This window comes from Ruditapes philippinarum, unplaced genomic scaffold (assembly GCF_026571515.1).
Source record: "Ruditapes philippinarum isolate M1 unplaced genomic scaffold, ASM2657151v2 ctg13714_1_1_1_1, whole genome shotgun sequence".
Taxonomy (NCBI): Eukaryota; Metazoa; Mollusca; class Bivalvia; order Venerida; family Veneridae; genus Ruditapes; species Ruditapes philippinarum.
The window spans coordinates 2574-17409 of NW_026858663.1; the positions used below are offsets into that span (position 1 = coordinate 2574).

General features: G+C 34.0%; 1 protein-coding gene across 1 annotated transcript; it reads left to right on the forward strand.

The window, feature by feature from the left end:
• Positions 1-3126: 3126 nt before the first annotated feature.
• LOC132753886 (DNA-directed RNA polymerases I, II, and III subunit RPABC2-like) lies at positions 3127-14343 on the forward strand (the record flags this gene model as incomplete). Its single annotated transcript, XM_060744429.1, is given in 5 exon segments — positions 3127-3179; positions 5822-5888; positions 6885-7015; positions 10122-10193; positions 13911-14343. Coding segments are annotated over 5 exon segments (390 nt in total). The 3' UTR covers positions 14002-14343.
• Positions 14344-14836: the final 493 nt, after the last annotated feature.

Genomic DNA, 14836 nt, shown 5'->3' on the forward strand with positions numbered 1-14836 from the left:
TGTATTATTTATGATACGCGCGAATGTTTAGGCTTAAAGAGAATATATTATTTGTGTTTTAGTCTGTGCCTTTTAGCTGGACTTTCTATTCATGTCTACTCTTATTTACTAAATCAACCAAGAAAATAATATGTATTAATATGTATACATAATCTAGCCAAACCAGCTTGCAATCTTTACTTTCATTTCAAGAAGAGACGTAGCAAAATCGTTTATTTCAATGTGTGAAAACTACATGTACTAGTATATTAAACTTTGTTTAGCCTTAACATTACGGGAAAAGTGGAGTCGGAAACATAGATATCAAATATTTATAATTGTTGTATCCTCGAAATTAATGTCTGATAAATACATCGACTTCATTTAAGGAAATATGAGTGCTTTGATTGTTAATATTTTTGTATTGTATTGTATTGTAATTTAAAATGATTAAACATTTTCGTTATACCTCCAAACACACAATTTTATCGAAACTGAAGTACCGGGGAAATTTAATAAGTTCGTAGAACTGGTTATTATTCAATACAATACAAATATTTTTCTTTTCTTTTTTTTCAAAGCATCGTAAAACTTTGTTAGTTGAATAATAGCAGTCGTTCAGTCAACATGTTTATTTATTTGCTCTTACTTTTGTTTAAAAACCTGTCACCAAAGGCAGAAATGGAAATTGTTGAGTTCAGAGCAGTCATGATTAAGTTCCTTGCTGAGGCGGACTAAACGCCAAATCATCGTGCATGAATGATGTGTATGGTGATAGCAGCAGTATTCGACAGTGACAAAGTGGTCGGCATAATTTGTGGGCGAGACTCCTCAGGTCAGGAACGTCGCCCTGCAAATGTCACCAGCCGTAATGAGAAACTAATCAAGTCATAAATTTCATCTTCACAGTAAAGACATTAATTGATGACTGAATGTCATAATTAAATTGGTCAACTAATGGTTTTATCCAAAGCATCGTTGTGTACAACTATATGAAGGCCATTCATTCATGAATAAAAAGGTATAGCCAATTATAGCAAAATCGAGAAAAAATCAAACATTTGAAGGTCATTTATGAGTCAGGGTCAAGTTCAATCTAGTCTACTTAAATGTCTTGTCCAAAGGGTTGTTGTATCCAAGTATAAGGGCAGTCTATTCAGAAATGATTAAAAAATATAATTGTGAACATTAAAATTTCTGGACAGCAATGGAAGCGGCAACGGTAACCGGAACGACAGCCATACTGTAACCACAGCTCGAAAACTTTCTTCGGAAGAGTCGAGCTAAACTCGGCGACTGTTATATATTTAGGAAACATTTTCACTTATTTTCGAGTGCATTTAACTCACTACTTCTTCTGGTCAGATGTTAGCAAATATGGTAGCACTTGTCCGCCTAACTTTCAAGTGATTCTTCAGAATCCTAAATTTGAGTTTGAGTTGACTCATTTGATATCCCTGCGATATGGGCTATCTGGGTAAGTAAAGTCATCTCAGCTATTGGTAGACTTGACTTTATGAATGTTTTTATCAGTACCAGCCTTACAGACATCTTTAAATGACTCATTTACTGCATTATCCCTGAAAGAGCTGCATATATTAACATGCTTCATTGTTGTCATAAATTACAAATATCTTTCTAATTTTTATACAGATCTTCCTAGTTTTGCTCGAGAACAGTAAGCCCGTATTTCAACACTTTTGAAGCAGCATGCCTTCAGATTCATATGTTAATTGTTATGATAATTTTGAAAATGTATTTAAAAGTAAAATTTTGTGAAGTGAACAATGAAAATTATTTACAATTGCAAACGACATGCAACTCACGTAAACTACCAGAAACGCGTCAAAATTAAATATGCAAAAAATAGCATTATTGTGTAAGTCACGCAGTAGAAATAATTATGGTGATAAATACTGCATTAATTATCAGTCAGTTATTGCGAATATTTTAGTCTTTTTGCTTTTCTTGAAATATTGGTCCTTTTTCAAATTTGATTTTCCAGTCCAGCATTTTTGCTCATTTCGCATGCAACCTTAATTGAGCGTTTAGTAGAACTTTTTTCTGCTTCTATTTTAGATATTGCAGTTTCTGTTTGAGCATTGTATCAATTGTTCAATATAAAATGTTAGTAAAACAATACCTTCAAAGTTATTCCGATGATCAATTATGTTTGTAACAATGTATTTCAGTAACTTACTTTGAAAGATTTTAGTATACAAACGAAGCGAAATGGTGTGGGTAAAATAGAGAAAATAAGAATCCCTCAAAGAAAGTCCAACACGGCAAAATTGGAAATGTTGCAGGCTCGGTTTGATTGAGCCAGTTCATAGACGGTACGGTACTGTAAAGTGCAAACTACCGTCCACTCCCCTCTGTCACCGGCTTAAGCAGAATTCAACATTTAACATGAACTGGTACAATTTGGAATTTTGAAACATCCGTTGATGTTTCCATGAAAAACCGGCATATGGTCCCCAAGAAAAAAGAATGCGTGTAAACAATGGGCGGAACTAATTACAAAAGGGGATCAGAGGTTACGAAGCCTGCATATCACAATTAATACGTCAAAAGACAAATTTAAAAAGCAAGCAACATATCCTAAGTGTGATTCAACATTATTCAAGTAGTAATATATTGGAACCACCCTACTAGGAAATGCCGAAAAGTTAAAACTAAAAATACCACACGCATAACAATTTAATGTCGTGCTGAACGATCTTTTAAAATCGGAAAACTACCCCACATTTTGTCAAAAGTATTGAACATTTAAAGCAAACCATAGAAAACGTTGTTAATCCGACATTTTTTATTTATTTTTTATTTATTTTTTTGTGTGAACCAAATAGAAGAATGGCTGACATATGTACATGTAAGCCTACGGTAAACAGGTTCAAGAAGGTGAAAGAAGGGCTTGGAGGAATCTCCTAGATGCGGATTTTATAAATATACATAAATATATATATTTTTTTTTAAAGATATATCATTACACGTTTCGTACATATCTAACCATTTCGCATTACTCACCTTGACGCGGATAAAGAAATTTCGTTCTTTAACAATGTCCAACAAAACTAGTGACGTAGTTCACATGCAGTGTACAAATTGCGGACAAATTGCACATTGTTGTGACAATTTCTCGGACAATTTGCTTTAAAATAGACAGCCAGTATGGCCGATGATGATCATGATATGGACAAGTATTATTATAATATTGATCTTTAATTTTACTTCGCTTTTCACCATCTTTAAGTCAATAAACGGTTTTTTCATATATTTTGGCTTATTCGTACTTAAATCTACTCGTATCAGTAAAGTGCGATTTCATTAAACATTAAGTGCGATTTCATTAAACACTTAACATTAAGTGCGATTTCATTAAAGTTTCATTTATGATACTAAGGTGTTGCTAGATAGTGATGTCTTTGAAAACTCGTTGGAAGTGACAAATTGACACATCGCAACTTTTCAAATTACAAGATAACGATAAAAGCTTAGGTATTCAGAATCCGGGTCAGCTCGGCCCTAAAACTTACTCGGTCCCCCGAGTCAGCTCGGCCCTATTACAACTAGGCACAGATCAACTTGGCCCACTTTTTAATTATTAATATTTAGGTTTGTGTTATCACTTTTTATTGTTATTATTGTATCCCAGTCATAGAATTGATTGTTCGGGAGTAACATGTAGATGTAGATTATTTATAAAACACGGATTGACAGTTTCAGAACTAGCAGCAGACAGGCTTTTCTTATCAGTAGAATTGCAAGTGAAGTCTAAAGTAGTAAAGATAACTAACCGATTGCGTATCTCACTGTATTTCTGACTTGTGGTAGGTTTAACCCTATATTTAAATACCTTCAGTGTCAAACAATGTGTTGAAATATATACTGAGTGGGAGGAAGCTAAGATCACCAGCTTTTAATTGGTGTAACAAATTTTAAAATCGGACATTTAATGGCCCCAAACTAGCGATTTAAACACGGCTAAATTTGCATTCTTTTGCAAGCGAAGGGAAACTAAGGGAAACAAGTCTTGCTTTTTCACTCAATATACCTCGGTTATTTACGTAGTTCGACAGAGAGAGTTTATAAATATAAGACAAATATATGAAAAAGAATTTCTAAATATACTTTATTTCCAGAGAAGTACAATGTATAATTATATAATAATAAGATATTTCTTATTATTCATTTACCTTAACAACATGCAAAGCAAAGTTAATACATAATGTAATATATCTTTTTGTAAAGAGGGCGGAGTTGACCCGTGCCAAGTTGACCTGTGCCGAGTTGGTATAGTACCGAGTTGAGTCTTTTCCATTCTTATTAATGTCAAATCATCTGCTTTTTATGGTTCAATCATTTTTGTCTTGAGTTTTGGACCTTTTATAATTTTTAGCTCACCTGTCACAAAGGGTGAGCTTTTGTGATTGCTTTTCGTCCGGCCGTCCATCGTCCGTCCGTTAACTTTTGCTTTAAATGACATCTCCTCATAAACCACTGAGCCAATTTCATCCAAACTTCACAGGAATGTTCCTTTGGTGGTCACCTTTTAAAATTGTTCAAAGAATTTAATTCCATGCAGAACTCTGGTTGCCATGGCAACCAAAAGAAAAATCCTTAAATATCTTCTTTTAAACAACCCTAAGAGCTAGAGCTTAGATATTTGGCACGAAACATCTTCTAATGGGTGTCTACCAAGTTTGTTCAAATAAAAGCCCTGGGGTCCAAATAGGCCCCACCCCAGGGGGACATTGATTTTCCCTATATGCATAAAGTAAAAACTTAAAAAATCTTCTTTTAAAGAGCCCAAAGAGCTAGAGCTAAGATATTTAGCATGAAACATCTTCTAGTGAATGTCTACCAAGTTTGTTCAAATAAAAGCCCTGGGGTCAAAATTGGCCCCGCCCCGGGGGGTCATTGATTTTCCCTATATGCATATAGTAAAAACTTAAAAAATCTTCTTTTAAAGAACTGTAAAAGCTAGAGCTTAGATATTTGGCATGAAACATCTTCTAGTGTATGTCAACCAAGTTTGTTCAAATAAAAGCCCTGGGGTCAAAATTGGCTCCGCCCCAGGGGGTCATTGATTTTCCCTATATGCATATAGTAAAAACTTAAAAACTCTTCTTTTAAAGAACCCAAAGAGCTAGAGCTAAGATATTTAGCATGAGATATGTTCTAATGTGTGTCTACCAAGTATGTTCAAATAAAAGCCCTGGGGTCAAAACTGGCCCGCCCCGGGGGTCATTGATTTTCCTTATATGACTATGTGTATAGCAAAAACTTAAAAATGTACTTTGAAAAAACCCAAATAGCTAGAGTTTAGATATTAAGCATGAAACATCTTTAAGTAAATATCTACAAAGTTTGTTCAAATAAAAGCCCAGGGGTTAAAACTGGTCCTGCCCGAGGGGTGTCATTGTTTTTAACTATATGTGTATAGTAAAAACTTAAAAAATCTTCTTTTAAAAAACCCAATGAGCTAGAACTTAGATGTTTTGCATGAAACATGTTCTTATGGGTGTCTACCAAGTCTGTTCATGTAAACAAATAAAAGATCTTGGGTAAAAATTGGGCCGGGGGTTAGGGGGGGGGCTATATACAGGTGAGCGACCTCATGGCCCTCTTGTTATTTTTAAAGTTTGTCTGGACTAATTCTCTTATACCACAAATGGAATTTCAATGAAACTTTACTGGCTTGATCAGAAACTAAAGTTCTTGTGCTTATTATACAGGTTTTTCAGGTTGAATGATTTACGACTATCATAAGGCGTCACATGTGATCACTGATCATCACTATGGTCTTATAATGGTATAAATTTTAACATTTTGCTTTCAGTTTTGATGATGACTTGGATGATGTTGATGATGATGAACCTTTAGATGAACATATACAATCTCAGGAGGTTTGTGCTAAGTATTCAGTATTTAATTACATTTCTTATACAGTCAGCATCGTACTTGCTTCCACCTTTATTAAGCGACTTTTTATTAAGCGGCAACATAAAATCCCTCCCAATAATTTTTACTTTGTAAGTTAATTCCATTTAACAACATTTTGATATCGTGGCCAGCATCCACAAAATGTCGACGAAAATATACGAAATTAGGTGTTAAGTATCTATTAAAGGACCGTCACAAATAAAGTGTCGTTTAAAATCTAATTGAATAACAATTGGAATCATTTCAAAATAGGAAAGAAACAGTTTACTGATCGTAATATTTTTTGTGACATTTTGTCAGAGCAATAATGTATCACAACACCGCATTTGCACATTTTTGTCATGTGCTCAGAGTGACCTCCCTTCCAGAAAATCAAATTAAAAATAACGTTGGAATTAGCGGAAAAAGTTACACACAGCTAAAAAGACCGGATGAATGGAATAAGGAAATCATGCATGGAATTGGGTATGAGTAATATCAAATGTCATCGTTTGTAGTCATAAAAAAATCGTGAAACGTAGTGGTTTAAACATTACAGAACCCAGCCTGAGGGTGTAGGTGCTCATCTGATGCTTTATAAAATACATGTACTACCCCAATAGATATAACCCTTAGACAAAAGTTTTTTTTAAAAGTCCTAGATCTCTAAAAGGCTTATTGAATTTGAAATCATGTAGCGTAAAAACTAATTGCTGAAAAAATCAAGAAGTTTTTAACAATAATTGCATGAAAAATTATCTAGAGCTTTGGCTGCTGATTTGAAAGTATGCTCAGCAGGAGACCTCACTGACGGGAATATCTAGCTTTCGGGTAACTGTTTAGCGAAAGTCAGCAGAGCCTCGTTACCAACCTTTTACAGTTACCCTCAAGTAATATATTCCAGTCTGTACCGGCAGCCAGTGTAAGATCCTTACAGTCTATTATACCAAAACTAAACAGAAGAGACATGTTATTTACAGGGAGATGGTCAGATGGAGATTCTGGCCGCAGAGGCTGGCCAACCAACTGAACCAGCTAGAAGGATCACCACACCATACATGACCAAATATGAAAGGGCAAGAGTGTTAGGAACAAGGGCTCTGCAAATTGCGTAAGTCTTTTGTGGGTTTTTTTGTGGGTTTTTTCCTGCTTTTGAGATTTGATCAGTTTGACGAATTCTGTATGTAGGATTTACTCCATTTATCATTCCATATAACATTATGTGTTGTAATAGTCTATGAAAGTCTTAAGGGACTTAGCTTGGTATATACAAATTTAGTTATGTTAAGGTCCAAATCAAGAGTGGAGGGGGTTATGGGACTGGATGCATTTTGATTTTTGTCTGGATTGTAGGAGGTGAAATTTGGTGTATATCAAGTAAAAGGGGATTATTAAAAATTGCAAGTACATGTATATCAGTTTGTACATTTATATAACATGTAACATTCACTATAGAGGCACATCATAAATTCTTTTTTCTCAAGTGAATAATATTATTGTTAGACAAGCTTTGTGTTTGATATTGATTTACCTGTATTGGGATCCTACATATTACCAGACAAAATATGATCTTTTAAAAATGGAATTTTACCCAAATAATTTTGGGCTCTTAATACACGTGAACATTCTTTTATCAAAAATGAAATTAAACATTTGACCGTAGAAATGTGTCTTATAAGTATGGCAGTATAAGAGGAGAAAAACCGTGTAGACAACTCAATTTACCGGACATTGTGTTTCAAATTGTTTTGAAGTTGTGAATTGAAATTAATCTTTAAATAATCAGCAAGGAAACTTCGACTATTGAATGGCAAGGTTATGATACTGGAAAACCCAGTATGTCACTAAAATAGACACGGCAGCCATGCTTGTTAGGAAGAGGTGTAATTGAAATTAAAACTATTAACCCAATTAATGTATTGATTCCTTATGATCTTTATAAACATATGAAACATTTTGATATTCAAATGGAATCCTGTACTTTGTCAAAAAGTTCCCTTTTGGTCATCATGTAACATGTTGCAAAAGCCATAAAATCTATTTTATTTACATTTCATGTAGTTTCCTCCCATGGGCACAATCCATTTCCTTATATGTTTTTTAATTTGCATTTCTTTGTAAAAGACAGAAACGAGGTACTGTTTGAACTAAATTTAAAAATACTTTTTATCATTAAAGTATGCTATGATTGTCTCCCGAGATAACGTTGAGAAGAATCTATCTAAAATAACACATTAATGGCTTAAATATTCGAGCATACACAAAACACATAATTCCTCCGCATGACAAGGTATGAAATAAAATAGTCAACAAAAGGGCATATAATTCAATAAAGAAATGAATCAACAATATTTACATGAGAGTGGTCTTGTTGTTATTTACTTTGAAATAATTAAATATGTAGGATTCCAGTAGACTGACATTAAAATGTTGGGCCATTCTTTTTCTATTGACACAATTTAAGATATGGTATATATGACTTTTGTATCATAGTTTGGAGACCATTCTGTTGAAAATGTGTCAGGGTTAAATCGTATACATATACATGCACAGTGCGTTAACTGGAGTGCGGTTATTAGTTACCCGCAATCCAGAGCATGCCCATTAATTGGCTCATTTTTGCTGGGGTTTACATATTGTGACGGCAGAGAAAGGGAAAGCGACAGAAATATCATATTCAGATGTTCGTTCGTTCATTTTTGCCAGGGTTTCATATTGTGACAACAGGGAATGTGTTTTTATGTTTGACTATGATACAAATGAGAAAGAACACCAAAACACTCGGCAATCTGATTAATACTTGGGGGCTGGGCCCCCTCGTACAAATCAGATAACCTCGTGTTTCGGTGCTCTTTCTATTACTTATTACCAAATGTAAAGATTCAAAACTTTAAAACAAAACTGATAAAAATAGCCGGGTAAAAGGAATGACATGATGCCTTTTCCAATTTACATTGCAATTATTTATAAGCAAAACAATTTTTAATTATTGAAGAAAAATAATCTACCGGTTTCACCCAATAAACAGATCTTCAAGATAGTGGCGTTAAGAATTTCACTTGGTAATGACGTGAATACAACGTAATGGGATGTCACTTTTATAAGGGGACATAATAATAAGTTTTAATAATATAATTAATATATATAACAAAGTTATTTTGAATTCAATCCTGTTTTTAAAATGTTTATCAATACAGTTTCTTTCATTCTTCATTTGGATGTATCTTGTTCTTGCATTTTATAGATTGGCATTACATGTAAATTAAACTTTTGAAATACGTCTCTTGAGCAAATGCCTTTATTATTATATATATATGGCTATGTGGTGACTGACTGGTAATAATGCATTGTCCAGATTTAGTTAATGTTGGTTATGTAATCATTGTTTGTTTGCTTGATTGGGTTTTACGTCACACCGACACAGTATAGGTCATGTAATCATTGTAATGTTTCTTGATTTCTTAAATTTGAAGATTCTCTAAATTGGAAAAGGCATCGCTTCATTCTTTTTTCCTGTGACTTTACTTGTAAGATATGTAAAACCAAATCAGAAAAAATAGACATTATGTATGGAGTGTGAAGTTTGTATAATATTATGGGGAACATTATTTATATATTGTCAGAACACATAACATAATCTATGGTGTACAATTAGAGACATACAACATAGAACAATAACATATTGACCCTGTAACACATGTATGCCAGTGTCAATCATTATATGGAAATATACTGGGCAGAAATTTTGATTTTTGTTGAAATATAAGGCATGGTATGCACCTATTTACTGAAAAGGTAAGAAGTGGTAGTGTACTTAACCCTTTTCCTAAAAGGTCAAGTTTTGAAAACTGCACTTATGTCTTTCTGTGACATTAGCCAATTTAATTTTATTAAGTTTATTATTTTTATTATTTAAGTTTCCTAGGACAGGATCAAGGAATAGGAGTTTTGTACATGTATGTAACTGCAAAATAGTGTATGACTGAAATACTAGTAAACTGGGAAAAAATTTATTAATTTTTAGACATACTCTTCTCCAAATTGATAAATATTTATTTTAGTTTACAACCAATATCTTTTATACATTTAAAACTTTTATACATTTAAACATGTGTTGTCATCTGAAATACATTCTAAATTCTGAGGACTCGAGAAACTTTTTATAGAATTAAAATGATTTTAATTAGATACTTTACATGTAACTGTAATATTTGCAGGATGTGTGCCCCTGTAATGGTTGAGTTAGAAGGAGAGACAGATCCACTTGTTATTGCCACAAAAGAATTAAAGTAATAAATATCATTTTATATTATATTATCATGGAAACAAGCTTTTAGTTATACCCTTGAAAGCATTTGTTTTCTGTATAAATCAGTTCTGCTACATCCAGGGTTTTTCAGATATTTTGAAAGTGCACCTGTATATTATTGAGAGGTTAATACATGGTTGCTGCTCGCCATTATGCGATAATGGCCAGAAGATGTGCATATTGGCCTGAGGGCCGCAGGCCGGAAGGACATAATGGGCTCAAGGGCCATTATCGCATAATGGCGAGCAGCAACCAAGTATTAACGTCTTTAATACCTATGTCTGAAATACTGCATTTAGACATCACCACTAATCTTGGTTGTCCCCCTTTCTTAGAAACAGACAGTTGTCAATGTACTGTAAACAAATATCTATCATTCAATTATCTAAGAAAACACGTTAACATAAAATAATTATGATAAAATGATGTTTATATCTATTAACACTCTTTATATTCATATTTTATGTGAGAATAACACTTTTTAGTGCAAGTTTTTATGAACTTTTGTTCTTTCGAGAATTATTTCTGATGTCTAGCTCTAAATGCCCCCAATCTTTTTTTTTCAACCGTCAGTCTGTAATCATTTTCGGAATTTCTGAGGATCATGTTTGTCTTCGGTACAGTAGGAGTATGGATTTTTAGCTCACCTGTCACAAAGTGACAGGGTGAGCTTTTGTGATCGCTTTTCGTCCGGCGTCCGTCCGTCCGGCGTCCGTCCGTCCGGCGTCCGTAAACTTTTACTTTAGATGACATCTCCTCATAAACCGCTGAGCCAATTTCATCCAAACTTCACAGGAATGTTTCTTTGGTGGTCACCTTTAAAAATTGTTCAAAAAATTTAATTCCATGCAGAACTAAGGTTGCCATGGCAACCGATAGAAAAAACTTAAAATATCTTCTTTTAAAGAACCCAAAGAGCTAGAGCTAAGATATTTAGCATGAAACATCTTCTAATAGGTGTCTACCAAGTTTGTTCAAATAAAAGCCCTGGGGTCAAAATTGGCCCCGCCCCAGGGGACATTGATTTTCCCTATATGCATATAGTAAAAACTTAAAAAATCTTCTTTTAAAGAACCCAAAGAGCTAGAGCTAAGATATTTAGCATGAAACATTTTCTAATAAGTGTCTATCAAGTTTGTTCAAATAAAAGCCCTGGGGTCAAAATTGGCCCCGCCCCAGGGGGTCATTGATTTTCCCTGTATGCATATAGTAAAAACTTATAAAATCTTCTTTTAAAGAACCCAAAGAGCTAGAGCTAAGATATTAAGCATGAAACATCTTCTAATAGGTGTCTATCAAGTTTGTTCAAATAAAAGCCCTGGGGTCAAAATTGGCCCCGCCCCAGGGGGTCATTGATTTTCCCTATATGCATATAGTAAAAACTTATAAAATCTTCTTTTAAAGAACCCAAAGAGCTAGAGCTAAGATATTTAGCATGAAACATCTTCTAATAGGTGTCTATCAAGTTTGTTCAAATAAAAGCCCTGGGGTCAAAATTGGCCCCGCCCCAGGGGGTCATTGATTATCCCTATATGCATATAGTAAAAACTTATCAAATCTTCTTTTAAAGAACCCAAAGAGCTAAAGCTAAGATATTTTGCATGAAACATGTTCTAATGAGTTTCTACCAAGTTTGTTCAAATAAAAGCCCTAGGGTCAAAATTGGCCCCGCCCCGGGGGTCATTGATTTTCCCTATATGCACATAGTAAAAACTTATAAAATCTTCTTTTAAAGAACCCAAAGAGCTAGAGCTAAGATATTTAGCATGAAACATCTTCTAATAGGTGTCTATCAAGTGTGTTCAAATAAAAGCCCTGGGGTCAAAATTGGCCCCGCCCCAGGGGGTCATTGATTTTCCCTATATGCATATAGTAAAAACTTATAAAATCTTCTTTTAAAGAACCCAAAGAGCTAGAGCTAAGGTATTTAGCATGAACCATGTTCTAATGGGTGTCTACCAAATTTGTTCAAATAAGAGCCCTGGGGTCAAAATTTGCCCTGCTCCGGGGGTCATTGATTTTCCATATAAGTGTAAAGCAAAAACTTTAAATTAAAAATTCTTTGAAAAAAAACAAATAGCTAGAGTTTAGATATTAAGCATGAAACATCTTCTAGTGAGTGTCTACAAAGTTTTTTCAAATAAAAGCCCTTGGGTCAAAATTGGCCCTGCCCCGGGGTCATTGATTTTATTTATGTGTAAAGCAAAAACTTATAAAATATTCTTTGAAAAAACCCAAATAGCTAGAGTTAAGATATTTAGCATGAAACATCATCCAGTTAGTGTCTTCAAAGTTTGTTCAAATAAAGCCCTAGGGTCAAAATTGGCCCTGCCCCGGGGGACATTGATTTTCCTTATATGCGTATAGCAAAAACTTAAAAATCTTCTTTAAAAAAAAAAAACAGAATAGGTAGAGTTTAGATATCAAGCATGAAACATCTTCTAGTGAGTGTCTCCAAAGTTTGTTCAAATAAAAGCCCTGGGGTCAAAACTGGCCCCGCCCTAGGGGTGGGTGTCATTGCTTTTAACTATATGTGTATAGTTAAAACTTGAAAAATCTTTTTTTTTAAAAACTCAACGAGCTAGTCCTTAGATGTTTAGCGTGAAATATCTTCTAATGGGTTTCTACCAAGTTTCAAATAAAAGCCCTGGGGTTTAAACTGGCCCCGCCCTGGGGGCCTTTATACAGGTGAGCGACTTCAGGGCCATCATGGCCCTCTTGTTTGTCTTGAGTGTATTAATCTTTAATGTAAGCTTGTTGATTGCAATTGATTGTGTCATCTAAACTTAAGTTTCTATGTGCAAGTGACTATATGTAGTTCATTCAACGTCAGCAGCCATCTTTGAAGTCACTGACAATTGATTAACTCATTTTGCATGTGCGCTCATTCACTCGCCCATTATGGAAAAAAAATGCCTAGTAGCAAGGCGGCCAAAATTGCAAAATGACCTAGATCTTGCCGCAATGGCCTTGCAATACCCTAGATTTTGTTATTACTATATATAGTAACATAGGCATTAAATTAACATAATAGGAATGACCAAGTTATAAGTCCCCTTTTGGTGTAACTGAAGGGGACTTTAATTTACCCTTAGTCCGTCTGTGCTTACAAACGTATATATATATATATATATAAGAACACAAAAAGATTTAAGTTCATTTATGTCATTCATTCATTCAATGGCAATGGCCCTTTAAAATGTTGCTGGGGCTCTTATTGGTAGCGGACTTATGGGTTGCTTGCAATACTATGATAATTGCTTGTTTATTGTTAGAATACCGGGTGTATTATTCTTTGAAGTTAAAAGCATACAGGTTTAATCATTTTAGGGATGTATAAAGTAGTTAACTACCAAAGCAGCTTAACAGCAAAAAGGGAGATTATTTTACCGACAAATAGTGTGGAAAGCTTGATTATTTAAATTCTAACCTGAAGTGTAAAATCATTTTGTTTTTCTGCAATGAGTAAAGAGCTGGCGCAGACTGCATGGACATAAAAGCTGACTTTCCTCAATACTAGAGGCAAAGATTAAACACTTCTAGTTTCAGGAGGTGAAGTATGAACTCATCAACTGTTTTATATCTGTTGAAAATTTATTTACTCCAGACTTTTAATTAATTTTTTTAATAATAGTACCATCTGTATACCATAAGGTTAAAGCAGTGAATTGTAATAAACATATTGTTCTCCTTTCAGAGCAAGAAAAATTCCAATGATAATCAGACGCTATTTACCGGATGGCAGTTTTGAAGACTGGGGCATTGATGAACTTATTATTACAGAATGAATTTTAATATTAGTGACATAAGGGCAAAATCTGGTAAATTTTCAAGGACAACACACTAACCCGAGACTAAGTGATAAATGTTTAATGATGCATACGATTAAAAAAGAGTCACAAACTTGTAAAAGGCATCTTCAATTAAGAAACATGGTCAAGATTTCAATTAACATGTTTAAATGATATTTAAAGATTACAAATATCAGTATGTAAATTTGGTTGATGGCTTGTGCTGGCACAGTAAGATAGCCAGATTCAGTTAACTGGTGATTTTATCTTATTTTTCATTGTATAAACCATTTTCATTTGTTTTGAATTATGTTGTATAATAAATGAAAATAATCGTAATTTGTGATTGTTAATTATAATACGATGATAATTCGTAAACATATCATAAGCTCATTAGCATGAGTCATTTTAGCTCACCTGTCATAAAGTGACAGGGTGAGCTTTTGTGATCGCTTTTCGTCCGGCGTCCGTCCGGCTGTAAACTTTTACTTTAAATGACATCTCCTCATAAACCACTAAGCTAATTTCATCCAAACTTCACAGGAATGTTCCTTTGGTGGTCACCTTTAAAAATTGTTCAAAGAATTTAATTCCATGCAGAACTCTGGTTGCCATGGCAACCGAAAGAAAAAACTTTAAATTAATTCTTTTAAAAAACTCTAAGAGCTAGAGCTTAGATATTTGGCATGAAACATCTTTTTGTGAGTGTCTACCAAGTTTGTTCAAATAAAAGCCCTGGGGTCAAAATTGGCTGCACCCCGGGGGTCATTGATTTTCCTTATATGTGTATAGCAAAAACTTAAAAATTCTTCTTTGAAAAAACCCAAATAGT